The sequence below is a fragment of the Phoenix dactylifera genome, chromosome 8 (genome assembly GCF_009389715.1).
Source record: "Phoenix dactylifera cultivar Barhee BC4 chromosome 8, palm_55x_up_171113_PBpolish2nd_filt_p, whole genome shotgun sequence".
NCBI classification, from domain to species: domain Eukaryota; kingdom Viridiplantae; phylum Streptophyta; class Magnoliopsida; order Arecales; family Arecaceae; genus Phoenix; species Phoenix dactylifera.
The window spans coordinates 28,424,082-28,449,004 of NC_052399.1; the positions used below are offsets into that span (position 1 = coordinate 28,424,082).

The 24,923-nt window shown below is 40.2% G+C and overlaps 2 protein-coding genes and 1 pseudogene across 2 annotated transcripts; all 3 read right to left on the minus strand.

Moving 5' to 3' along the window:
- Nucleotides 1–1,334: 1,334 nt before the first annotated feature.
- LOC103712603 (transcription repressor OFP12) lies at nucleotides 1,335–2,335 on the minus strand. The gene has a single exon (XM_008799169.4). The coding sequence runs from the start codon at nucleotides 2,281–2,283 to the stop codon at nucleotides 1,630–1,632; it is 654 nt and encodes a 217-aa protein (XP_008797391.1). The 5' UTR covers nucleotides 2,284–2,335; the 3' UTR covers nucleotides 1,335–1,629.
- Nucleotides 2,336–11,111: 8,776 nt separating this feature from the next.
- On the minus strand, nucleotides 11,112–12,651 carry LOC103712604 (annotated as a pseudogene).
- Nucleotides 12,652–16,336: 3,685 nt separating this feature from the next.
- Nucleotides 16,337–17,686, minus strand: LOC103712568 (late embryogenesis abundant protein D-34-like). Its single transcript, XM_008799121.3, has 3 exons — nucleotides 17,246–17,686; nucleotides 16,876–17,166; nucleotides 16,337–16,726 (listed from the first exon to the last, which is right to left on the minus strand). Exons 1-3 carry the CDS (start codon nucleotides 17,594–17,596, stop codon nucleotides 16,562–16,564), a joined length of 807 nt encoding a protein of 268 aa, XP_008797343.2. The 5' UTR covers nucleotides 17,597–17,686; the 3' UTR covers nucleotides 16,337–16,561.
- Nucleotides 17,687–24,923: the final 7,237 nt, after the last annotated feature.

Here is a 24,923-nt window from a genome sequence, read left to right on the forward strand (position 1 = left end):
TGATCACTTCATTATTTTGTAGGAAACAATGGGGAATCGACATTTTTGAACACCATAGGGGACGACAAAGAGGTGGTATTTGAGGAAGTTTTGTGGCCATCATAGGATGGAAGGATGGATAGAGGGGCATAGCCAATTTTCTTCCGTAATTTACAAGGAATTGATTACTTGCATAAACTACTTTATTTGAAAATATTTTAAATATCAAAAATAAACAAATTATTAGCAACAGAGATTTTTTATGTATATCCTGGTAAATATAGTTTATGATATACTTACTCTTCAAAAATTGCTACACACACACATCAAGTTACCATGTTTTTTCAAGGATACCCTTTTCATTAGATTTTTGACCAATGATGCTGATAAGTAGCTTTTAAGTATAAAATGATTACATTTCTGCATCAATATTCGTTAAAATTTTTGAACAATAGATTTGAAGAGCTATATTCTTTGCAAATACTGATTTATCAGGGTTTAATATACAATATTTTATTCATTCAATATTTTCCTTTTATCTTCTTTTCTTATTTTTTCTTTCTTTTTTATTTTCTTTATATCTATCTCATATCTAATAATGAAATGTACGGTATGCTGGTATCTTCCCCCATTTTGTTAATGGAAAGCGGGTCCGCTGTGTCAAGTAGCTGCCAAGCTAAGAAAAATACAAAGAAGGTGCAAAAGAAGAAACTTCTTTGATCTCTCAGTCAACGAGGTAGAAAATTTTCGTAAGGTTAGAGTTGAACAATTTTTTTTTAAGACCTAATTGTTGATTATAATAACCTCTATTTTATAAGTAGGAGTTTTCGAGACCTAGCAATTTTAATGACAGTAACACCACATGAAGCATTGCTTCCGACATAACTCTGTAATGGTCAGTGAATGCCAATGTCTGCATTCCTGCTAATATTCCATTATTTAACTCTGCCTCACAACTAAGTTGCCACGTGAAGACTGCACCAAATAATAATGCTCTTCAATTATACCAACCTTGTTTCCCTCTCGCCGCAAGGACTGATGCATCTCGCTTTTGTTAAAATATTTCTACTATTAAATCCAATACAAAATGGTATCGCAGGGTGAATTGTCTTCTTTGTAGCGTACTATTTTAAAAATTTTATTTTGAACAAGTTATTGCCTGAGCGTTTATATAGTATTTTATTCGCCATTGTTTAAAAAAAAAAAATCTAATTGTGAAACAAAGCTTTACACGTGCGAAGAATTAGTGCGTCATAATGGCACGTTTGAAACTGGGCTACTTCCAAGTCGCTAGCGTTTCGGACACCAACACGTAAGCAACCAAAAGAAGCGCTGACCGTAGGGTGTGACAGATCTTAACAAATGGACGGCAGAGAAGATTCTGCACTAGATCTCATATTTGATAACGGTGAACTAAGAAAAACCATTTCCTCCTCACAAATAAAAACTGTATTAAGATTTGTTCGCGTATAAGATTAGTACAAAAGAAAGCCAAGCGAGCACATCCACACCGTCGGTTTTTTTTTTTTTTGTGGTCTAAAAGAAAAGGAAAAACCAAGTAAAAGCGCCCGTTATCGGCGAACGCGCATGATTACAACCAGGGCTCTACCTCCGGCGGCAGCGGCGGCGGAGGAGAAGGAAGATGGGAGATCAGGCGTCGGATCGGTGGTTCTCGGCGGCGGCGAGGCCGACGATAAGGTCGGCGAAGGCGCCAACGATGTACTTGTGGGCGTGCTTCCGGTTGAGGGCGAGGTAGCAGAGAAGGAGCTCGTGGAGGTGGACGGCGTGGACCCGGAGGTCCAGCCCCAGCGCCGCCACCATCTCCTCCATCGACCGCCGGAAGTCCCAGTACGGGTCCGGCGAGTACGTCGGCACGGCGACCCCGGCACCTACCACGCCGACGGCCACCGCCGCCGAGTCCACGATCGAGTTCGACGGCCCGGGAGCGGCCGGGAAGAAGCGGCGGGAGGCGATGGCGGTGGAGAGGTCGCGGTCAGAGGGGCAGGGTCCGTCGGGGGCGGCGGCGGTGCCGGGGGCGGTGGAGGATGAGGAGTTGGAGGAGAAGGAGGAGCCCTCGGCAGCGGTGGCCGCAGCGGCGGCGGAGGACGTGGAGAGGGTTTGGGTTAGGGTTTCCGAATCGGAGGCGGCGGGGTCATACAGGGAATTGAAACTTTTAAAGACCACGGAGGAAGGCGCAGAAGCGGAGGTGGAGGGGGCATTCAGGGAATGGGGGATTGGTGGATGGGCAGAATGGGAAGGCCGCTTGAGGCGAGAGAAGCAGTGATTCAAGCCTTTGCCTAACATTTCTCCCTCCTCCCTTCTCTCTCTCTCTCTCTCTCTCTCTCTCTCTCCCCTCCGAAGCAAAAAAAAGGAGGGAGAGAAGAGAACAGAGGTGGGAAACCATTTATAGCTGCAATAAATTATTAAATTAATTAATCGAAACAGAAATAAAGTAATTAATTAATGAATTAAGGGAATAATTAATAAGCGGATGTTGGAGGTTGGATCGCCGTCCGCATTGATTGTTGATTTGACGGACAGCCGTCCGATGTCAGTGACAGCAGGCAACGTTCGCATGCGACGGTACAAAGTTGCGGACCGGGTTTTATTACGGTGACGATGCGCGGTAGATCTGGCACGCGCATAGGAATTTTATATGATAAAAGATTTTTTAAGCTGGATTTTTTTTTAAGCCGCATACCGGTTTTTTATCGGACCGGCCGGTCCGGTGACCGAGCCAAGGGCAAGGGGTAGAATTGGATGCATGATTGTCCTCATATTGAAGTAGTTTCATGATTGTCCTAATGTCCTCAAAATGAAGGTTTTGCAGGCAAAATTTTGCTGCAAGTAAGTATGTGGGGCATTTCTGATTTAGAATTGATTGTCCTGCAAATTTTGGCTCCACATTTCTCACTACATTACCAACAAGATGAAGGTTAAAATTGTTCACTGGTTAGCTCTAGTTTGGTTAGGTCTATTTGCATGAGCTAGAATTCTCTTTTTTCTTTGAGAGCCTAGGCTTATGAATATTGGGTATGTGGATTAATGTTAGGTTAATGTTCGAAATATGAGATTTGATGCTTAGGTCTCCATTGTTAAAATCACCACTTGTTCCAAAAGCTTAAGCTAATAGGATGAGATAAATTTATTTATATATTTCATATTTTTTTATACTCTCTTACATATGGGTCAGACTTTTTCTTAATGAATGAGTCCAATATATGAAATTTTTAGTAATAGAATTAAAGAGTGCGAAAACAGGATTCGAACTCAGGACCTCTATTTTAATATCATGTTAAAATCACCACTTATCTCAAAAACTTAAGTTAATAGAATGAGATAGATTTATTTATATGTTTTATATTTTCTTATGCTTGTTGGTTCACATTGGTTGAAAATTGGTTGGGTTTGGTTTTGCGATTACTATTTGTAACTTCATGGAAGCTCTGAAAGTTTTTTGCCATGCAAAACCAAATTGCATGCACATGCATGTGAGGGACCATATGTCATAGTCGGAACGCTATGTACATGTCTATTTACTCATTTGTTGAGTAATGAGGGCTACATGTCACATGAGTTGCTAGTTTGAAGCTTCAGTAGGTGTACTTGTTGCTTGGACAAACAGTGAAGCTGTCCATTACTACAACTACAAGAAAGGAGTTCTTGAGCTTTTAAGCTTTTGATGTAATGGTTCATGAGGAGAGGCTACTAGGAGTACACTAGAACGGAGTTTCGGGGTTAGCATAAACAGGAGAAAGCTAAAAAAGGCGTCAAACTAACCATCAAGAAAGGGACTGCGCTAGGTGCCTTTCCATTGTTAAAAATTGGATCTATGCTAAAATTTTGTTTTTTTTTCTAATTTGTGAAAATATAAATATGTCCGATATTGTACACGTGTTTGATATAATTATTTTTTATTAAAAAATAAATATAATAATAGTGATGGGTATGATAGTTGATAGAGGGATTAGGCAGGTACGAAAGTGATGGCCCGAGGCAATAGTGGTGATGGTGGCGACAGTGGTGTCGATATCAATGATATGGTAGAAGCGACAAATATAGCAGTGGTGTTGTGCTAAAAATGATAGTAGTAGTGGTGGAGGTACTAGCAATATAATGGAGATGGTGATGATAGTAGCAATAGTACTGATAGTAACAGTGGTAGAGGTGGTAGCGATGGTAATATCTAAGGTGATAACAATGGTAGTGAGGCAACGATGATTGTGGTTGTAAAAATCATGAGTTTCTTAGTTTGAAAAATATTGAAAGTAACGATTTCTTACTTTTATTATATTAAAAAAATAACAAAAATGACTTTTAAAAAATAAAAAAATAAAAATAGCAGTACCAAATATAATTTTTTTGATTGTTGTTATTTTATTTTAAAAATATAAAATAAGAAATAAAAGTGATGTTAAATAGGTTCTAAGTAAATTAGGTTTTTCTTGTAAATTCTTAATTACCATAAATACATCTAGACATGAAAAAGGAATTAAATGTTTTTCTATTTTCTTATATTTTTTCTTATTGAGAAAACTTCTCTCACAAATTTTTTGAGAACTTATTTATCAATTTTATTTCATGCATTAGTTGCAAATTCACATACCTCAATATTTTTGTGAGATTCATTTTGATGTAAGCTTATGTTGCTGCTGTGACGTAGATTCTCAATCATTATTATTTTTTAAACAACATGTTTTTGGTGATATTAATTGAAAAGCAATATATTGCATATAACTTTAATTACTCGAACTAGTTCGATCTTAGTTAAAAGATAGAGAACTTCAAGGTTTCCGGTCAATGCAATTACCTAAAAAAAAGGGTTCCAATTATTGTAGTTGGTAAAGTCATTAAGGGTTGATATAATTATATAAATTCGATTCCTTCCATCACAAGAATTTTGGCTAAATGTCCTCCTAAAATATACAGATAAAATTATATTTGATGGATAAATTAGGTCTTTGTCCTAGTGGTCATTGATCATACCTCTCTACTTAGCAACAAGAGGTTTTGGCTAAATTTTGAATTTGAGTTACTAAAGTATAAATTGGTCTCCCTCCATCTCTCTCTTTCTCAAAAAAAAAAAAACATGAAGAGGATATTACTTTCCACCTAAAGGGAAAAGGGCAATGAAGTTCTAAACTCTTCAAGCCCCGAGGTACCTTCTTACACTTTTTCAATAACCAGACAACTCCTACTAAGAGTCTTAAAATCATGAATTGCCAAAGAGAAAAGCTAAAATATTGCAAGCATAGAGAGGCCAGAAGAACATAACTTTGAAAAGAAGATGCTTGATTCACGCGGCCTCATATTATATGTTTGCAATAAACCTAGCTACAGAAGGTAATCAGAGTCAGATGAGTCATTTGCCATCTCGTTTCAAAATATTTTAAGCGTTTAAAAAGCTTGATCACGTTTACTTTAGGTTGCTTGGTATAAGCCAATTGCAAACGTGTCTGATACAACTGACTTGCAAATATAAAAGTATTTCAGGCTATACAACTAATCTGATATTGTCTTAGAACAACAATTGGCAACTTTTTTATAGACAACAATTATTGTGGATACCTCACCATTAATAAAGGACAACTTGTAGATTTCATGTGAATCATAACTAATGCATGGCTCTCCACAATCTTACAATTAGCTGCTTCCACTTGCATATCCCCACATGAATTGTACGAAATGAAGGTATACGCCATTATATTAGTTCTATATGATGGCATTAGCTCATCTCAAATGCACTACTAGCAAGCTATCAAAGTTGAAAGTTCGATGACCACTGACTACCGACACATCTCATCATAGTGCAATTAGAACTTTGATCCATTGCATGCTATATGCTGACAATACGAATGTGCACAGGCTGGCCAACTATATATAATAATGCATGTCCAAAGTCTAAATACAAAATGTCCTAACAAATCTTTAGAAATCTTATCTCTATGAGCCATGTGGGACAAGATATTCTTTCATTATTTTTCTCATAAACAGCCCTTAACTCTTACAATTACTTGAGAACCAACATACCCGCCCATCAAAAGTTATGATTAAAATAAGAAATAATCATGTAAAAATTTCTAAACCATTTTGGGGTTTTTAATTTTCTCTTGAACTTTAATTTAGTGCAATTAGGTCAAAGAATACTGGCTATAAATTTTATCTGGTTGTTGTGACAAAATTATCATGTAATATCACATGAGGTATCATACTCTTCTGCCCTATATATATAAACTGGTCATGTGATATTACGTGTCGATTTCGTCACGGTGGCTGGATGAGATTCATAGCTAGGGCTTAAATTGAGCGAATTTAAAAATTCGATGACCTACTTGTATCAAATTAAAATTCAGAGAAAACTGAAAGCTCCGAAATAATTCAAAAAATTTTATGTGATTATTCCTTAAAGTAACAATGCTGAAATATCCATGCTGATGAATGGAACTATAACTAGATTAACTCACTGATGCACCAGCTACATTGGTACTATGACATGCAAGAGTGCATACTCCAATCAATAATGCCATCAATGACACTAAATAAACTCTTCCTAACACATATTGCTACGTACGAAGTCACATGAAAATTACCAAAGCCTGTAGATTCGGATAACGGGCGTGGCAGTGGCTGTGTGGGATTTCACGCAGGAAATCTAGCGAGCAAGATCCGTGATCCCCGGTTGGAGCTATCCCAAATCCACCATTCCTCCTTGTATTGTTTCGTTGAAGGAGAGATTCGCCTAGTTTGGCTTCACGTGCCCCCCGCTTGTCCACAGGAGAGGGCGCGTCCATTATAGAAGCTTTCACCAAGGGCCAAACGCCAAAACTCACCTATTGCCCAGGTCTCGAAGGAAGCGAAGTACTTTGCACTGGAGTTGGTGGAGAAAACCAGCACTTACGTTTATTAAAGCTCTAAGGTGGTACAATATGTAATGACTCGGTTATCATAGTTTTGTGGCCACCAGGTGGGGGGCTCCATGAAGTGCATGCATGCCCTCACAAGATTCCAGGGGGAGTTGGGTGTCTCGCAATCCACAAATGGGTATTAAGATTAGACCTTGGTAGAAGCTTGGCTTATCAAGAAGGATGGTCCCCTTGGTTTGTCTGATAATTGTCCACAGGGTGTCTCTAAAAATCTTAAGATTATGTTCCTATAGTGGCGTGCTGTCCTACTAGATGATAAATCCTAGTAGATAGGCTTGCTTGGAGGCTGTAGTGGATCAGCTTAGGATAACATCCTTTATATGGACACTATGGTATAATTGTTTGATGATAACAGATGATTTGGAATGATGAGGAAGATCATTATTTCTTTTTTTTTTTTTTTTGAGATATGGATATCCCACCGGCCGATAGGAATTAAACAGGAGATCAATGGGTCAATTTCTTGATGGATAACTTGGCTTAAGCCCCGAGACCTCGGTTCTTAATTTGCTTACGAGTGGTAAAGAAGATGTGTGACCATTGAGCCGAAGCTCGGGTCATGGAAGATCATCATCCTCACAGATTTTTTCCGTCAAATTAGTATGAGACCGGCTGTAAAGAACTACTCTCGATTGAGAAGGTCTAATACAGAAAGATCAAATTGTATTAACACTTTATCAACCCTCTAGAAATTGATGTCAAATTTAAAAAAAAAAACAAATTAATTTGTAAACAATATAAAAAAGAAACTTAAATGCAAATGTAATCTTATTTCTCTTTTGTATTTTTATAGTAATTATGAATTGAGTTATAATATCAAATATTTAAAAATAGGAGATTAACAAACAACTCTTACTAATGTTGAACAAAAAGCAACCTGGAAGGTCTAGGATTAGTGCTCTCAAAACTTTTACTATGGGAAGACTCAATAACTAGGCTTATGGATCCCAAGTGAAATTTCTTAAGCATATTCCTTTATTAATTTAGCATACACACACACACACACACACACACACACATATATATATATATATATTAAGAGAAAGAAGGGAGACCTACCTATACTATAATTATACAACTCAAGATCCACGGGGAGGCACCATCTAAGAATCAAAATCAAAATCTATGATTGCTAAATAAAGGGGTATGATAACTAGTTACTTCCTTTCTGAAAAAATAAATAAAATTTATCTAAAATCTTGACATGGTCGACTTCGAATATTATGGCTCTAGATATTACTGGGCTATGGTGCTGCTAGTAATATTGCTCTATGGAAGATTTTTGGAAGAGAATTCTTTGTGTGAGGTTTTCTCTGCAACAATTAGGAGGGGATCTATGTAACATCCTAGAACCTCACTCAAAAAAACTAGTCGGAAGGTATTATTTAGATTTCTCGACTTTTACATACTCCATTTAAGTTCTAGCTTCCTCACCATACTAAGAGTCCAAATTCAATCAATTTCAATCACAAACATTATTATTAGTATGTGTTTAGATCCAAATGGATTCGTGTTGTAGTATTCCTCACTCTCCATAGATCATGTACCAAGTTGCTATGATATTATTTAAAACAACTCAGAAGTTTATTCAAAAAAGCTCTAGTTAAAAGGTATTATTTGGGTTCATTAGCTTTGTATGATTATCTAAAATTTCTCTAATGCATAACTGATATATAATTAAATACACGCACACATGGGTTTCCACAGTGTTTGACCTAGATGATCTCCGAAGCAGTAAAACAGTTCAGCGTGCTCTATTTCTTTTCCGTTTTACTTTGGAAGTATGGACTTTATTTGCAACAAATGCAGGTTGGCAGCTAAGATATCTAAGCTGGGATTTTGTTCAGTCACCTTGCTAAGCCTTCTTCAACGAATGAAGAAGGCTTCTTGAGATTTCAAATCGCACGATTGCATACATCTTGTGGCAGATATGGATGGATTGAAATATGAGTCTATTCCAAGGAATTTATCGACGTGCTCAGCTTGTTTTTTTTTCATTTTGCTATGTATCATCTAAATGTTGAGAGGATTTGGATCGAAAGAGATTCCTTTACCGGATCAAGTCCAAAGTTTAGAATTGGTGTCATCCTCTCATTTCTGACATCCATCATTGGTCATCCTTGGTAATTGACTGGAAAGCCTTGCACATTTATTATCTTGTAGAGAACCAGACTGGTATTGCTGCTAATATGGGATGCATTCTTCAAATTGAGATCGATATAGCTAGACCATTTTTTTTCCTTCTGCTTCTTTTAATAAAATTTGCTACTCTTTTATTCAACTCCCAAAAAAGCAGTACTGCTTTGAACAGGAGACAAATTGAACATCATTTAAGATAAGCTAAAGTAATTCAATAGTGTTACTCTTGATTTGTTAAAGCTAGTATGATACCTATATTTTGTTAAAGTTTTAGCTATTAGCATCATGGGAAAACTATATTTTCTTTATTGGGAGTTCATGAAATCTCATGGTGCAATATTTTAAAGAAATGGAAAGGACCAGTGGGAAGACAAATGTTATCAGAAACATGTGGTGCTACAATTGGCTTCCATACACCTACCAATAGGCCAAAAAAGAAACAATTGTCAAGATTTGTAGAGATGACATAACAGGAGCCAGTGGACATTATATAGTGAAGGGATCAACTTTTTTGATAGTCTAGATCTGCATCTACGTTTCATAGACCAAACAGATAAGTGGGAATGGGCCAAAGAGTCGCTTATTCCAGGACAGAAGCCAATGGAAGGGCGGAAGGACAGATTCTACTATGTGGAGGATCTTGGAAGGACGGATTCTACTGAACGTGGAGCCTACTATATCATCTGTGATTACTGAATCACTGGCAAGCTCGTTTACCGAATTTGAGAGGATTTGGGATCCATCTTTGAACGTCTATACCAATGACTATTAGGTCACGCGCGCTTTGAACATCTGCATCCATCTATAAATAAAATAAGAAATAAAAATTATCCCATATTATATTTCTTTCAGCTAAAAACTTTTAGATGCCAAAATTTATCATTTATCCTGGATTTTGAAAACAAAACCTTAGCGGCCCTCGATCCACTTATAGTAATGAAAGTCTTGTGCCAGTAGCCATAAGTAAATCAAGTTTAGTATGTGTTTTTATTTCAAAACATTAGATGAATTTAGGCCTACAATGTGAGGACTCGACCGGGTGTATGTTTAGTCTCATATTGGTTCTTCGCCGAGGAGATGTTGGGTACTTATATAGGACTAAGGAGTCCAAAAAATACCTTCGGAATAGCCTTTTGGGTGAGGTCCTGGGTTATATATGGATTAAGAAACACTGCAGCATAGGTTCATAGAGGCCGACCACAGGCCGATTGTGGTGCTTGTAATTAGATTTGAATGAATTTAAATCCTTAGAGTGATGAGGACATCAGAGCTTGAACAGGGGGAGTATGTGAGGATTTGTCCGAGCGTATGTTTAATCCTACATCGGTTATCCGCAAAAAAGATCTTAGATATTTATATAAGACTAAAAAGCCTAGAAAATACTTTTAGGTTAGCCCATTTGGATAAAATCCTAAGCTGTTAGATGCAAATCAATCCAACTTGAATGTACTGCTTCCAATCATAGGTTTTATACTATCATTGAATCAATGGGCTTGTAGCCATAAGTAAACTCCTAATATCATCTTCCTCGCTCAAGTGTGTATCTTTGTCCGTCTTCAAATTAATTAAGATTACACAATGGCCAAATTTTGAAAATACCAGTTTTCCTGAATAAAAAACCTCCTGCAAAAATTTTCTCGCTTTCATGTAATTAATTTACAACTATTAATGGTGAAACTCTTGCAGAGGTTTCATGTATTAAGAACATAATAAATACTATAGCCATTAAAATCAATCATCATCATGGATAATTACAGATGACGATGATCATGGAAAATACTGAAGCATTTCTTTGCTCGAGTCACTTCATCAGATAAATAACATATGTTCATAGGTTGCACAAAATTTTAAATCTAAAATTCTAATCAAATTGCTTCTATTATATGATAATTGTTATTTACCACTTATCCCAAAAATTTAAGCTGACATGAGAGGGTCAATGTATATCAGGTGGAGTAGTAGTAGCTAGAACAGGATAATGGTCAACAAGGGCTGTTGTCTTAATTCTTATCATGCATATATAACATGAAAAAAATAAAATCTTTGTAATTTTCATAATGGTCATTATGCTGAATCTTGAATAAAGCTGACTTGTTAACAAAATTTTCTTACATGCAAATGCTAATAATAATTATTCTTTCTGAAAAATAGTAATCTAGGACATCAAGAGGAGGCATCAAATAAGAGGATAGAAAAATGCTCAAACAGCAGCTTGGTGAATCCCCACTCCGAGTGTTTACACAAACAACGCAACAGAAGCATCTCCATTGCCAGAGCGATGGACCACACCACCAACCTCCGACGATCACAATGATGAGCAGAACGCCAAAGACCGCATGATCTACTTCCGGTTCTGATTGCAGCGAGCCGCCTCCACGATCGACGCCGCCACTCCTCCCGGCCGCGTTGCCATCTCTGGATCGTTCCGCATCTCTGCCCCCGTCACCCTCTCCGCGTCCGCCCTCGTCACCGCCTTGTCCGCCGGCAGCTTCGCCGTCGCGTTCTGCACAAAGAGCACTCTGGTCAGAGATCTCTTAATCTCTCTAGGTGTGACCCTAAACACGAGAGGGCTGCTTCCCGTTTTCACGGATCCGATCCGAAACAGGTTCGCGGGTCGGGTTCGGATCCGTATCGCGTATATTACGACCTTATCCTCATCAAGGACTCTGATTTACGATTTTGCCATCGGCCTGGGTAATGATAGCATGAGTAAATTACCGACAGGACGTCGGCGAGCTTGGTCTTGTTCTCATCCCGTGTAATTCGGGCGTTGGCGTCGGCCGCCGCCTGGGGCTGCAGCGGCGACGCCTCCTGAAGCCACCATGTTGGTCCCCGTGGCCCTCGCCTCCGCCGCCTGGATCGCCGCCGCGTCGCTCCGGTCCACCGGCTTGTTCCCCGCCGTCCTTGCCGTCGCCTCCAGCGCCTGTCCGATTGTCATCGCCGAATCCCTTCCCCTCGCCCCTCCTCCGCCGCCACTCGCCGCCGCCGACCCCGGTATTAATATCTCGTATTCCTCCACCACCTAGCAAAAATAAGCGGCTTCCTTGTAAAAGCACGGTTTCGCAAAGAGCTTCGAAATTCGTGCAGCTTCTGGGGCGCCTATCTCGGATGAACCCAGTGCGACTATTAAAGTCCCCACGTGAGGATATTTTGGTCATTACGAAGGAAACGCCTGTAGATACTCTCGTACCTGGCCGGCGATGGACTCGGTGAGGACGCGGCAGCCGGGGAGGTGGATCTCGGCGACGGAGACACCCTGACTGGCGGGGCCGTCGCCAACATCTTGGTGGCCCACAAAGCTGGCCTGCTCGTTACGGGTGGCGGAGGACATCATGACGGCGGCGGGGCCGCCCTTCCGGGTGTGGCCCAGCACCAGGTTCTCGGCCGACTGCATCATGGCTGCAGCCTTAGGTGCGATGGGCTGGTCTTCTAGGCCCCCCTGGACGTTAAACACGTCCCCATACTTGACAGGTTGGGTCTGGGTCTGACCTTCTTGACGCCTGGTTGGTTGCTCTTGGCTCATCGATGGATGCTTGGGAATTCTTATGGGGGTAAAACGTAAAAGAAGAGGATGAAGGGAAAGGGTTAATGTCCTGAGGAGTTGTATATATACGAGGGAGCGCAGGAAGGAGGTTTGGACGTGTGGAGGGATGGCGAGACGTTGAGAGATAAGAGGGAATGGGTTGCTTGTTTACGGACACGTTGTGGGCCAGTTGTGGGGTTGTTGACCAGTCTGACATTTATGGGCAGACCATGGAGGATATCAGTAACGCGATCAAGCAACTATGTGGGTCAAGATCTCGGTTTGCAAAGATGTCAGCTTGTCTTGGACATGAGACACGGTGACAATTATCTTTGCTTGTTATAGACTATTATCTTGGCTTCACGTACAGAAGGGATAGGGGAGGTGGTGATAATCTACTTATCACCCAAACTCATTTAAGCCAAACCCAAAGCTGTTTATTTGAGGTTTGATTTTGTGCCGGTTGGCAGATCAGATCATGAATTTTCCAACCCTTATAGATAAGATCGAACCCTTTGAAACACGAAAGAAGCTAGGATTCATCTTAATTCCTTTCCGACCACAAATCCGCTGTTGGTTCGTATTGAGAGTACAATCCAATCATCAACATCACAAAAGAAGATCGATCATTTTTTTGAACTTTTGATGCAACCCGCACTACAAAACTTCAACGCTTCATTGATTGCCACATGGCCCACATCCTATAGACAGCAACTAGTATTTAATTAGTATATATACTACCAAAGATAGGCTACCCTATGTATTGGATATTAGTTCTCCGTATTGTTAAGTACATCTTACATTTGAAACTCCAAGGACAAAAAGAACCTTTTCTTGAAGCGTAAAACCACAAACCGATATATTTACTGAATATTTATTCTATTTGAGCTGCACGAATAGTTAACCACAAATTGAACTGATTATTGTAGAACACCAGCTTGAATCCAAATCAACTAGTATTTAATCAGCTTATATATTTTTGTAACCGTAAAAAAAACAAGATAGAATATTTTAAAGATTGAATGTATTGAAAACCATGATTTTTCTTTTGGAAGAAAAATTCTTGAGATCCTCTTATGACAGATATGCCAGAAGAGAGCCATTAAGATTTGGTCCCAATCCCCTCCTCAACCCCAATTGAATTTTTTCAATCTCTAAGAAGTTAAGAACACAAGGAGATCAGGTGGCCAGCCATTCAACTTGAGATATGAATTCAGAGATGATCAACGAAGTCTTGTAAAAGGATACTTGAGGAAGAGTTAGGAGGTAGTTTCCACAGCTGTTCCACCCAAAGGACATCCAAAGCCAACCGCTTAACTTTTCTGTGCAAGCATCTCTCTGTATGCAATCTGTTCTTCAAAGCAAGTCAAAGAACCACTTTGATCTTTTATGGTACCTTATATTTCCAAATTACTTTGTAGTAGGGATACTAGATTCCATTGGTATTAATGAATCTGTAGTAAATAATCAATATTGAACTTGTATCTTGGTTAGCTTTCAAATAGCTCTAACATGCGGAAGATCTAATTACTGTGATGATTCCAGCAGAGTGAGTGACCCAAAAAGTTCTTCGAAAAATTTTTATTCCCATTTTGCGAGTAATGAGAGGTTCATACTTCTTATGTTCTTTAGGCCTAAACCACCTTCTTCTTTATCTTGACAAACATAATCCCAATTTACAAGACAATGTAAGCCATTAGCATTTTCTCTCCCAATCTAGGAAAAGGCATGCTTCATTTGGTGTATCCTATTGGAAACCTATTTTGGTTGCTTAAAGACAAACATATAGTAGGAAAAGTCTTCCCCAACTGGATAGTAATCTCCCTTTCCAAGAGACAAGTCTAGCAGCAATCTTCTTCAAAAGAGACATCCAATTCTGTTTTGCAATTGTATTATCACTTATAGGCAGAATAGTGAAGGCAGTTCATTATGATGGCAAAGATGGAAGCTTCTCTATCATCCATGTTAATACACAGAATAGAGCTTCTGTATAATTAAATTTTGATCCTCAAAGCACCTTCAAAGGCAAGTAGTCAATGATACTCTCCTTCCTAGCACAAAACAATAGGCTATAAAGTATCAATTTCTGATGTTGTTAAATAAAGGTTGTTCCCAATACCTTTAATGAACCCAGCTATCCTTGCCTACTTGAGGAGTCTCAGTACGTAAGGCATTGCCTTAAACCTTGCTTGCACTATCTTCCAGGGGAGCCATTCATAAGGAGGGCAATTGATGCCTTCATTTTTCTGAGACCTGGCTCTCAACACAAAAAGGAGGAATACCCAATGAGCTTTATTAAAGGCCTTTTTTTTTGCTGAAAATTATTAAAGGCCTTTTCGAAGTCAAGTTTGCAGAGTACTTCTTCTTTCAGTTCAACTGCAATAAACAAAAATCTCATGAGCACTCAAGAAGTTCTCAATGATCGAGCGCCAGTTAATATAAACGACCGACTGTAAACGAGAGGGGAAGAAATTTTGCCAGATAGGTTGCTAGGACCTTTCTGATAACTTTGTAAAACTATTCAAAAAAATAATCGGGCAAAGATCATGAATGGTGAGAAGGCCATCTTTTTTGGGAAATGAGAGTGATACAAGTAAAATTAATCCTCAAAAGGTCAAGGGTACCTTTGTTGAAATCATCAATAAATACATAAGATGTAATTATTGTTCATTGCATGATCATCTGTATGAATATATATGTTTTTTTAATGTATGCCGATAATTATAATCATATGATACTCGATTTGCATTTAGTTTTGCAAAAAATATAGTATTAAATTAATTGAATCTTATTTAGCAATATAAGATTGGAATCTGTACAACTAGGCAGTTGAGTAAGAAGATTAAACTAGACACGGCAGTTGAGTAAGAAGATTTAGACTTGCCACGTTCATATGGCCTGCCAATCATGGATGTAACATTATAGTTTACCTCCATAGCCTGAATAATAATATTATAGATTGCCAATCACTGAAGCATGACCGTAGAAAATCCAACACCAAAAAGATATCTATCATCAGATCCAAATCTTACCAATAAGAAAATGACAGATATGTTATTATATCACAATTAAATAAAATAAAACATGATCAACATATTACAATTAGTTTATGATATATGACATATATGTATATATCAATTTATTCAAGCCGTGCCGCATAATTGATATAAAATTTCCTGGTCTTTCATTTCAATATTATTTATTTGCCAAATTTTACTTTTAAATTATTTATATTAGTGTGTGCACGAAGGAAAAGAAGACGGGGTTCAAAGCAAGAGAATGCTCAGTTTGAAGATAATAGCTGAGCCAAAAATAGTTAGCGCATCTTGGATGGCCAGATGAGTAGTCAAACTATATAGTTGAACCTCTTTTTTTAATTTATCGATGGAACTATTTATTGATTTGATATGATAATTAGTGGTACTCTTTATGGATTGATTTGATAATTAGTTTTTTCGAATTTTGTTTTCTCTGTATACGTTGCATGCTTTCCAAGACTATGCCTAAGCGGTTATGTGCCTATGTCACATATCCGATTTGAGCAAAGGTTTTATGGTGGGACACAATAATGTTAGATTTCGTGGAGAACTGGATGGGGTTGGCCGAAGGCGGAGAAGTGAGGGTTGGCCGAGAGTCCCTTATAAAATTCTTGATAAATGTAGTGCTTGGGATCCAAGAAATGTGGTACGAGACAGACCTCGGTATCCTTCCAAGATGATGGCCCACTTTTACCTCGACATTATACACATCCGGGAGCTCGTATGAAGCATTATTTTTCCAGTTAGATATGCTTTCGGATAAGCAAAATTTATTGGCTAAGACGATCGGTTACACCAAATCCACACGATAACCATAGTAGGCAAAACGCGAGACTGCAAAACATCACCTTCACTCGCTCTAACTCTACATATACATGAAACTGACTCGCACACATAACTAAGACTATCAAGCAACTCCTATTTTTTTCACCACGAACACCAACGCCATCATAAGAAGCCTAAACCTGCGGGTTCTGATTGAGCCTTGCCGCCGATGCTACGTTCTCCGCCACGCCACGCGGGTGCGTCGACACGTCCAGTCTATTCCGCATCTCCGCTCCCGCCACCCGATCCGCGTCCTCCCGCGTCACCACCTTGTCCTCAGGAAGCTTAGTAGTCACATCCTGCCATCGTATTCGTAGTATTCTAAGATGTAAGTAATCTCTTTAATCTCCCTAGAAGTGTCTATAAGAGCACAAGTTTGGATATGGCTTGGAACCCAGCGGATCCCGGCATAGAGAGATTTTGCCATCGGCAGGGCAGAAATACTTACAGTTAGCACGTCTCTGAGCTTGATCTTGTCCTCCTCACGCGTCAACCGAGTGTTGGCGTTTGCTGCGGACTGCGCCTCGTCGCCGACACCCCCTGGCAGAACCTCATTCAGTCCTGTCGCCCTCGCTTCCGCTGCCTGGATCGCCGCCGCGTCGCTCTGGTCCACCGGCTTTTCCCCCGCCGTCATCGCCGTCGCTTCGAGGGCTTCTCCAATAGTAAATGCATCGCCATACGCCACCCCAGTCGGTGTTGTCGTGCTCACCGGAGCCGCCGTCTCATACCTCCCCACCACCTTGGCAAAAGCCAAAATATAATTTAAAGAAATTGTAATTCCGTACTCGGATCTTATCCCCCTACTTGTTATATTATACCTGTCCGCCGACCGACTCGGCGACGATGCGATGGCCGGCGAGGTCGGTCTCGGTGACGGTGACGCCCTGGTCAGCCGGAACGTCGCTGACGTCGCGGCGGCCAACTAGCCCGGCTCTCTCATTCCTGGCGGCGGCCGACTGCATGACGGAGGCAGGCCCGCCCTTCTGTGTCTGGCCTATGATCTGGTTCTCGGCGGACTGCATCATGGCCGCGTCCCCGGGAGCAACCGGCTCGCGAGCCAGCTCCCCCTGGACGTTAAACACGTCCCCATACTTGATGGGCTCTCCTTGGGCGCGGGCGCCGGTCTCGGCCTGTTTCAGTTGAGTCCTCCTTGGCTGTTCCTGGCTCATCCTTGAAGAAGACTGGGTTAATTTGGTTCTTGCAATAAAGTTGCAGTCCTTTTTACTACCGAATGGGACTTGAGAACCGTATCTAGCGAGTGTTTTGAAGGTTGTCTTTGGGGTGTGGGCATATATATATAGGCGAGCGGTGGAACGAGGGGAGGACGTGTGGAATCTTTTGGTGACACGTTGAGTGCCAGGTGGAATCTTTTGGTGACACGTTGAGTGCCAGGTGGGTGTTTGTGGAGCAGCAGCCGATTAATTATCAGAAAAAGGCGTTTCTTTTGAGCGGTGGAACGATAGCGGCGGTCGTCGCCGACCTGACATGGGGATACGGGAATGGATAGCCTTGCGGAGGGAGGTGACCGCCTAAGCGTCAAAAAGAAAATCTTGGAATGAGAATACTTTAATTTTGTCTCGAATTGTTGGTGTAACTATTACGTCCACAGAAAAGTTGCACACAACTATATATCATGTGATCGAAGCTATCAAACAATCGAATTGTTCATGAGCAATCTGGGTTTGACTTGGAAGTTGCATGATGTAAGTTTACAGTTTACTCGATTAGTACTTCTTATTAAACTTCAATAAGGGGTATTGGCTAATTTATGGTAGGGACGTTTGTTCAGCAGTAAAGCATTTTTTAATGCACAATTCAATGCCTGAAAGTTGGAAAGCAGCTTATAGCACCTTTGATTCTTACAAGAATCAGATCATGTGCTCTTGAACTGTCCCATTAGCATCCGATCAGTCTTCGTACAGCTTTGTACAAGATAATAGCAAAAATTCTAACCAACAATATACAGCCTATTTTGGAAGAATTATTATTCCGATGTAGGGGACTTTTTGTGATGGGCCAAAATATCTCTGATAGCCACCAAAGTGGTAGCCCAGTTGGAACGGGGCGTTTGCTTCCAACCAAATGGTTCCAGGTTCGAAACGCGCGGGCGTCGATTAAATTCAGGGACCGGATGCCCCACGCCTGGACACGGGGTCTGGAAGCGCTATTGGTCGGCTGGTAGCCTGGGTGGTGCCAGGTGTGACGTACTCACACGGAGGGTCGGATCGGGTAACCGAGCCGGCCCACGGGTGGGGAGGGTATGAGTAAAATAGGTCGGGGTGCCCAACACACAACTCGTCTACCCGCATCGAACATTCTCCTGGCGGGGTAGGGGCCCAGTGGTCGGGGCTGCTACGCGGGGGTGGGCTTCTCCCTTCGTCCCCCCTTCCCCTTTTTTTTAGCAAAAAAAAAAATCTCTGATAATATTTTGATTGCTCAGAAGATTATTTACAATCTGATGAGAGCTCCCAAAATAAGGAGTCTTATGGCCTTAAAGATGGACATGGAGAACCTCTATAACTATGTTTGGATGGGAATTTCTTTGATACTCTTTAATGCAAATGGGATTCCAAAATGTTTGGATTAGGTGGATGAGATGTTGTATGGAAGAACCGTCATTTGGCTTACTTATTAATGGCAATCTTATGGAGTTCTTCTAATAGAATATTGGTCTGTGCTAGGATTGCCCATTGTCCCCATATTTATTTATTCTCTGTGCGGATACTTTGTCTAGGTTGCTGAATTTGAAAGTCAGCCAACAGCTTCTCCATGTATGTCAGCTTGTATCGTCTGCATACCCAATATCTCATTTATTTTTTGTTGATAAGTATCTTCTAATTGCTAGAGCAATTTTGACGAATGCAGTTGGGCTAAGAAGGCTAGTTGCGGATTATTGCTTGATGTCAGGGCAATATGTTAATGTTTAGATATCCACTACAAAATTAAGATTGATAACCGTATTAAGCATCGAATTAAAGTTACTTGGGAGTGGAAGAATGTGAGAAGGTCTGGAAACACTTGGGGGTTCCCAGTACTGGAGATATTTTACAGACTAATGCTTATGGATGTATTTATTGGAGATATTTTACAGATTGATGCTTATGGATGTATTTATCCGAAGGCTTTGTAAAGCAGTCAATCGAACAACAACAACAACAACAACAATACCAAAAAAAAAGGTTTATTGGGCATGCTCTACATCATTACGACTCTCTTACTCTCTTTGAACGTGGTCAGACCGGTACAAACTGGGATTAACACCCATCATGCATGTTGAAATATTTAGGGAAGAAAAAAAAAGAAAATTATATTTCTGCCCATCAATTATAATATACGGGAGCAACCTTTATATAGAACTAGAAGGCCTACGAAGTTTGGTAAAACCAACTAAGTTTCGCACAATCAATCAAGATGAAGTTTGGTAAGGCCGACTAAGTTTGACACAATCAGCCTTTATGAAGACCGACTATGTTTGGCTCAATCAATAGTCTTGCAATAATTCTAACATCCTCCTCAAACTCAAGGTGGTAAAGTGGACATCAACTTAAGTTTGAAAATAAGAGATCGAAAAATGCCATGAGAATGAGCTTTGGTGAGGACGTCTGCAGCGAGGACAGATCTCAGAAAAAATGTAATCAAAGCTCAATGATGCTCGTAAACGAAAGTACCATAGAAAAAGAGAAAGAGACCTCGAACTGAATGATAAAGGAACCGAAGACAGCAAATAAAACTGATGATTGAGAATTTAGGTGGCACCATGCAGAGCTGGAGCAGCCTTTATATAAAACTAAAAGGCTGACGAAGTTTAGTAAGATCGACTAAGTTTGGTACAATTAATTATAAATCAATTAAGGTGAAGTTCGATAAGACCGACTAAGTTTGACATAATCAGCTTTCATAGAGGCCGACTATGTTTCGCATAATCAATGGTCGTACAACAATTCTAACAAGGCAGGAGCCTATCTCAGTACTACTTGGAATTCATCTATGGAGCCGGTAAAATTTATGCACATTCAAAAATACAAGTCACAGCTTGAGGTAATTAAAATTTTTTTGAGAGATTAAAAGCAGTTACTGATATGTGATCTAACATGATTGCGAATATAAATGTTCTTTATCCGTGAATAAGCTTTGTTTAAAGAAAATCAGAAGGACAGTAGATGACAGACTTGCCAAATAGAAAAGGGGAAGTGGAGGTAATAATGGCAGACAAAAGATGGAATTCTTTTTTAATTGATCATCACGTTCTGTCCTTTATACAATTATTTGTCCTTGCAAATTGTCTTTTGACAGAGGAAAAAGACAAGATGACAAATACCTGTTAATTTAAAATTTGATCCTCGTAGCTTTATCCTGACAACTTTGTTATCTTATTCTGTGAACTTAGCTGCGCATGTACCTAAAGTTCTCTTCAAACAAGCAACGATTTGTCAATAGATTTCCAGCTACTTTTCACATGGGTCATTTTTTAATATGAGAACATTTATGTTTTTATTTACCTAAGTTCTGCTGTTATTCTCACACTGTTTCTTGCTGTGTGTAATCCGAGCATTGAATGATTGCATTTGTGAGAGCCCATTTTATTTGGGCCTAGGCCAGCCTGAGTTGGGCGACTTAGCATGTGCCCGGCACAGGAGAAAAGTCATTTTTCTCTCCAAGTTTGTAGAAGAAAAGAGATCCAAGGCTCGCCGAACTCCGATGAAAACCCTAGGGCTCGATTTATAAAAAGCTCTCTCCTCTTCTCTTTGTGCATCAACGAACTCCAATCAACCGCCACTAGATTCCATCAAGGTCCTTTTGATGTCCGTCGAGAAGTCTTCACGAGCAACCATAAGTACCTTGTCGGTAACGGTCCCTTCTCCAGTCCCAAGGCCGTTGTTTTAGCTGAACTAGCACCAGATAGTCACCGAAATTCATGAATTCAAGCCACCCCTATTTTGGTTTTTTCCCTCCCCTATTCTGACTTGGTTCTACTTGATTTGTCGTTATTCCGGGCCTAGGCTCATGCTAGAGCTCTAATTAGGTTCTCGGCGACCTCTATGACTGGAGGCGGAGCCATAGTCGGCTGGTGAGCCGGGCAACTCCATTTTTCTCCCTCTTTTTTGGCCGATCTAGTGTCGGTCCTCCTGTTCCTTTCTCTGTCATTAGAGTTCATGTGGTCATGCCATGTAGCCGACCTGATAATGATGGATCTAGGGTATAACAGCTTTCAAGTCAAGTTAAAATGATTTATAATTAATTATTTCTCAATCAAAATATTTCAATAATTTAAGCGTTCCTCATTTGAATCTTGTATATATATATTCCTTTAGAAAACGTTTATATTGGAAACCCTTGATGGGCTCCATGAACAGCTCCAATCTTCCCTTATGAAATCGTGATACTCATCATCCATACATTTACTAAGGAACATAGCTCTAGAGTGCAAGCAGCAAGAGAGACCTACGTCTATTAATTCATGTGTGTGATGGGGCCTCTCAAACTGGTGACGTTAGCAGGTTTCGTCCAATCCATCAGAAGCAAACTAGGCCTCACGGGTCGATCTCATGAAGGAGAGAAATCCAAAATTCTGTTTTGGATGATCTAAGTGTATTACCTCAAAGAAAGCCCTTGACAATTTGAATTCTCTTAGTCGGCCACCTTATAGATAGATATCTCTGAGAACAGGATTTAGCGAGGTTATTATGACACGTAACAGATGACAGGTGAGCCTTACATGAGCATCTTGTCTTACATGAAGCAAGGCTTCATTATTTGTCATTTATTGGTGGAGGTCTAGCCTGTTGCGTTTATATCTATTCGGTGAAAGTTTGTTGATGTGACTTTCAGTAAGGTTGTGATCATTAAATTAGATATTTGGCTTCATTATTTGGTAGAACAATTCAGACCAAACTTGTTTATTCTATTCCTAATTAACGTTCCACCTTCCAAAAGACGTAGTAGCCAGGCTTTAGTTCAACACGTTTGAACAAGTGTTACCCTTCCAAAAGATCACCAACAGTACAACTCAGCCATGCTTACATCTTGGCATGCATCATGCATGATAATTAAGCACCTGTCATGAATATGTCATGAATGAATGTGACCCATATACAAATATTTTTATAGTAATACTTAAAAAATATATATTATTATAGTAAATATTCTCTGTAATATTTACTATATAAATCCTATATTATCATGGTGCAGAAGGTTAAAAGAGCTTACACGTTGCGCTTGATGCGTGTGCATGTGTGTATGTATATATATAACATGTTTCTTTTGGCTTTTACGCACGGCAGTTGCATCATGGGAGGAAGACGAGATGAATTTAATATCCAGCAACACGAGACTGGATCATAAAGAGGGAATTTTGTATTCTATGTTATCATATGTTTCTATACACTTTTACGCTTGGCAGTTCGTATCGTATCTTAGCAGCAAATTTTAATTCATCCAAGGAGGAAGAAGACATATGAATTTAATATATTACACTGGGAGACCAGACCATCTATTTCACAATATTGTTGCTGTTGAATTTTCCTCCGAATCTTTCAGCAATTGATTAGTGAAATGTCACTGTTGTGTAATTATATAAATACGAGCAAGCTGATCAAAAAAAAGTACAGGGAAAGTTACCAATCTCCTTATCATTATCAATGGAGATTTCTATGTGGCTTGTTGTCTCAATCTGAACAATTCAGAGGGCGATGCTTTTACTCGGAATCCATATATATACCTTGTTATTTTTGTGGGGTAGTTATTAACTTCTGTTGACTGGTTTTGTAATATCCGGTCCACAGGCAAAAGATGGTTTTAAGTTTCAATCCTGAAGATCCTGACATTCTCGTTAGACTAAAGGTTCAAATTTATTGAAATCTAATCATAAGCACCACGATCGGCTCGTGGTCAGCCGCAATAGATTCGTGCTGCAGTGTCCTCTAGTTTATATAGATTATGGATCGGATCTGCTCTGATGTCATTTTGTAACAACTTAGGATCTCACCCAAAAAAACTAGCCGGAAGGTATTATTTAGATTTTTGATTCTGTATAAATATTCAAAATCGATTCAGTGAATAATTGATGCGAGAATAAATACATGCTTATATCTCAATGGAATAAGATTTAGGGATATGATTAGGATTTGAAAATTCGATACGTGGCTTAGGGACCGCGTGGGCCAGGAATTGAAGTCCCGGTCAACGGCGTTGTTTGCTTATAGCGCGGTCCACCGGGGGACCGCTCAATTCATATTTATTTAGTAACGCATCTTTCCTAGTGTTCTGAAGTGGTCCGGACACCGCCAGCTGGGGTTTCTTGGCATTGCCTCTGCCTACCGCACCAATATAATTGTTCCATGTGGATGAGGTATAAGAGCAAATGCAATTAACCTAGTGAAATTAGGCAACTTTGTGTTTATCTTTAGTACTTTCTTGACCACTTGACTTTCACCATTAGGCCTCATTTCTGTGGTACATGGCTTTTCCAAGAAAATGTCAATTGTGACAGATGAATGAAAGCCATCAAGAAGTACCTATCTTTTTGCTCCACAAAATTTAGCATCCATCACCAACCATACCTTGGTTTTCCCACCCCCTTGTGTCCTTTTTATTATTATTATTATTATTTATTTATACAACGGTTGCTCACACAGAGAGGGTGTGGTGCAAGGGTAATGGAGCAACTATATAACATGTCTAGAGAACCTCTCCTGAGTGTTGAACAGTGAAGAAGACTGTCACGCCCCCACCTCTGCGAGGCACGTGAGGCACCTAGTGCCCACGTGGGGGCCACATGAGGGGAGAACACGGGGCTCCCCTGCCAGATATTATCCGGTTACGGGGCTTCACGCAAGCGTCCTTCATCCCTCCACGGTTTTGTTTTCCATCCAAAACGCGTCTGCAGGATTAGGAGACACCCACCTCATATGTGCATCAGTGCATGCTCTGGAACGAGTCTTTCCGATGTGGAACTATTGGGCCTCACACCCTTCCCACCATCGGACAAGAGTCGTCCTCGGCTCTGATACCAAATGTCACACCCCCGCCTCTGCGAGGCACGTGAGGCACCTAGTGCCCACGTGGGGGCCACATGAGGGGGGAACACGGAGCTCCCCTGTCAGATATTGTCCGGTTCTGGGGCTTCACACAAGCGTCCTTCATCCCTCCTCGGTTTTGTTTTCCATCCAAAACGCGTCTGCAGGATTATGAGACACCCACCTCATATGTGCATGCTCTGAAACGAGTCTTTCCGATGTGGAACTATTGGGCCTCAGTCCTCACAAAGACGACGCAGTCCACAGCTCTGTTCACCTCTCAGAACATCTGCACGGTCTGAAAAAAACTGCAGCCTCTCACCATCCTGCATGTTAGAATCATTATAAGATCATTGATTGATTGATTGTGCCAAACTTAGTCGGTCTTATCAAACTTCATCAGCCTCATAGTACTATATGGACTGCTTCTGTACATTGTAATAAACAACATAAATACAATTTTTTTTCTTTTAGAAATATA

Excerpts from the sequence above, each read along its gene's own strand:
- LOC103712568 (XM_008799121.3), bottom strand. The coding sequence starts at position 17,596 with ATGAGCCAGGAACAGCCAAGGAGGACTCAACTGAAACAGGCCGAGACC. Across the intron at positions 17,167-17,245 it reads CCGAGTCGGTCGGCGGACAG|GTGGTGGGGAGGTATGAGAC; the intron begins GTATAATATAAC and ends GCTTTTGCCAAG. Across the intron at positions 16,727-16,875 it reads AGCTCAGAGACGTGCTAACT|GATGTGACTACTAAGCTTCC; the intron begins GTAAGTATTTCT and ends ATACGATGGCAG.
- LOC103712603 (XM_008799169.4), bottom strand. The coding sequence starts at position 2,283 with ATGTTAGGCAAAGGCTTGAATCACTGCTTCTCTCGCCTCAAGCGGCCT.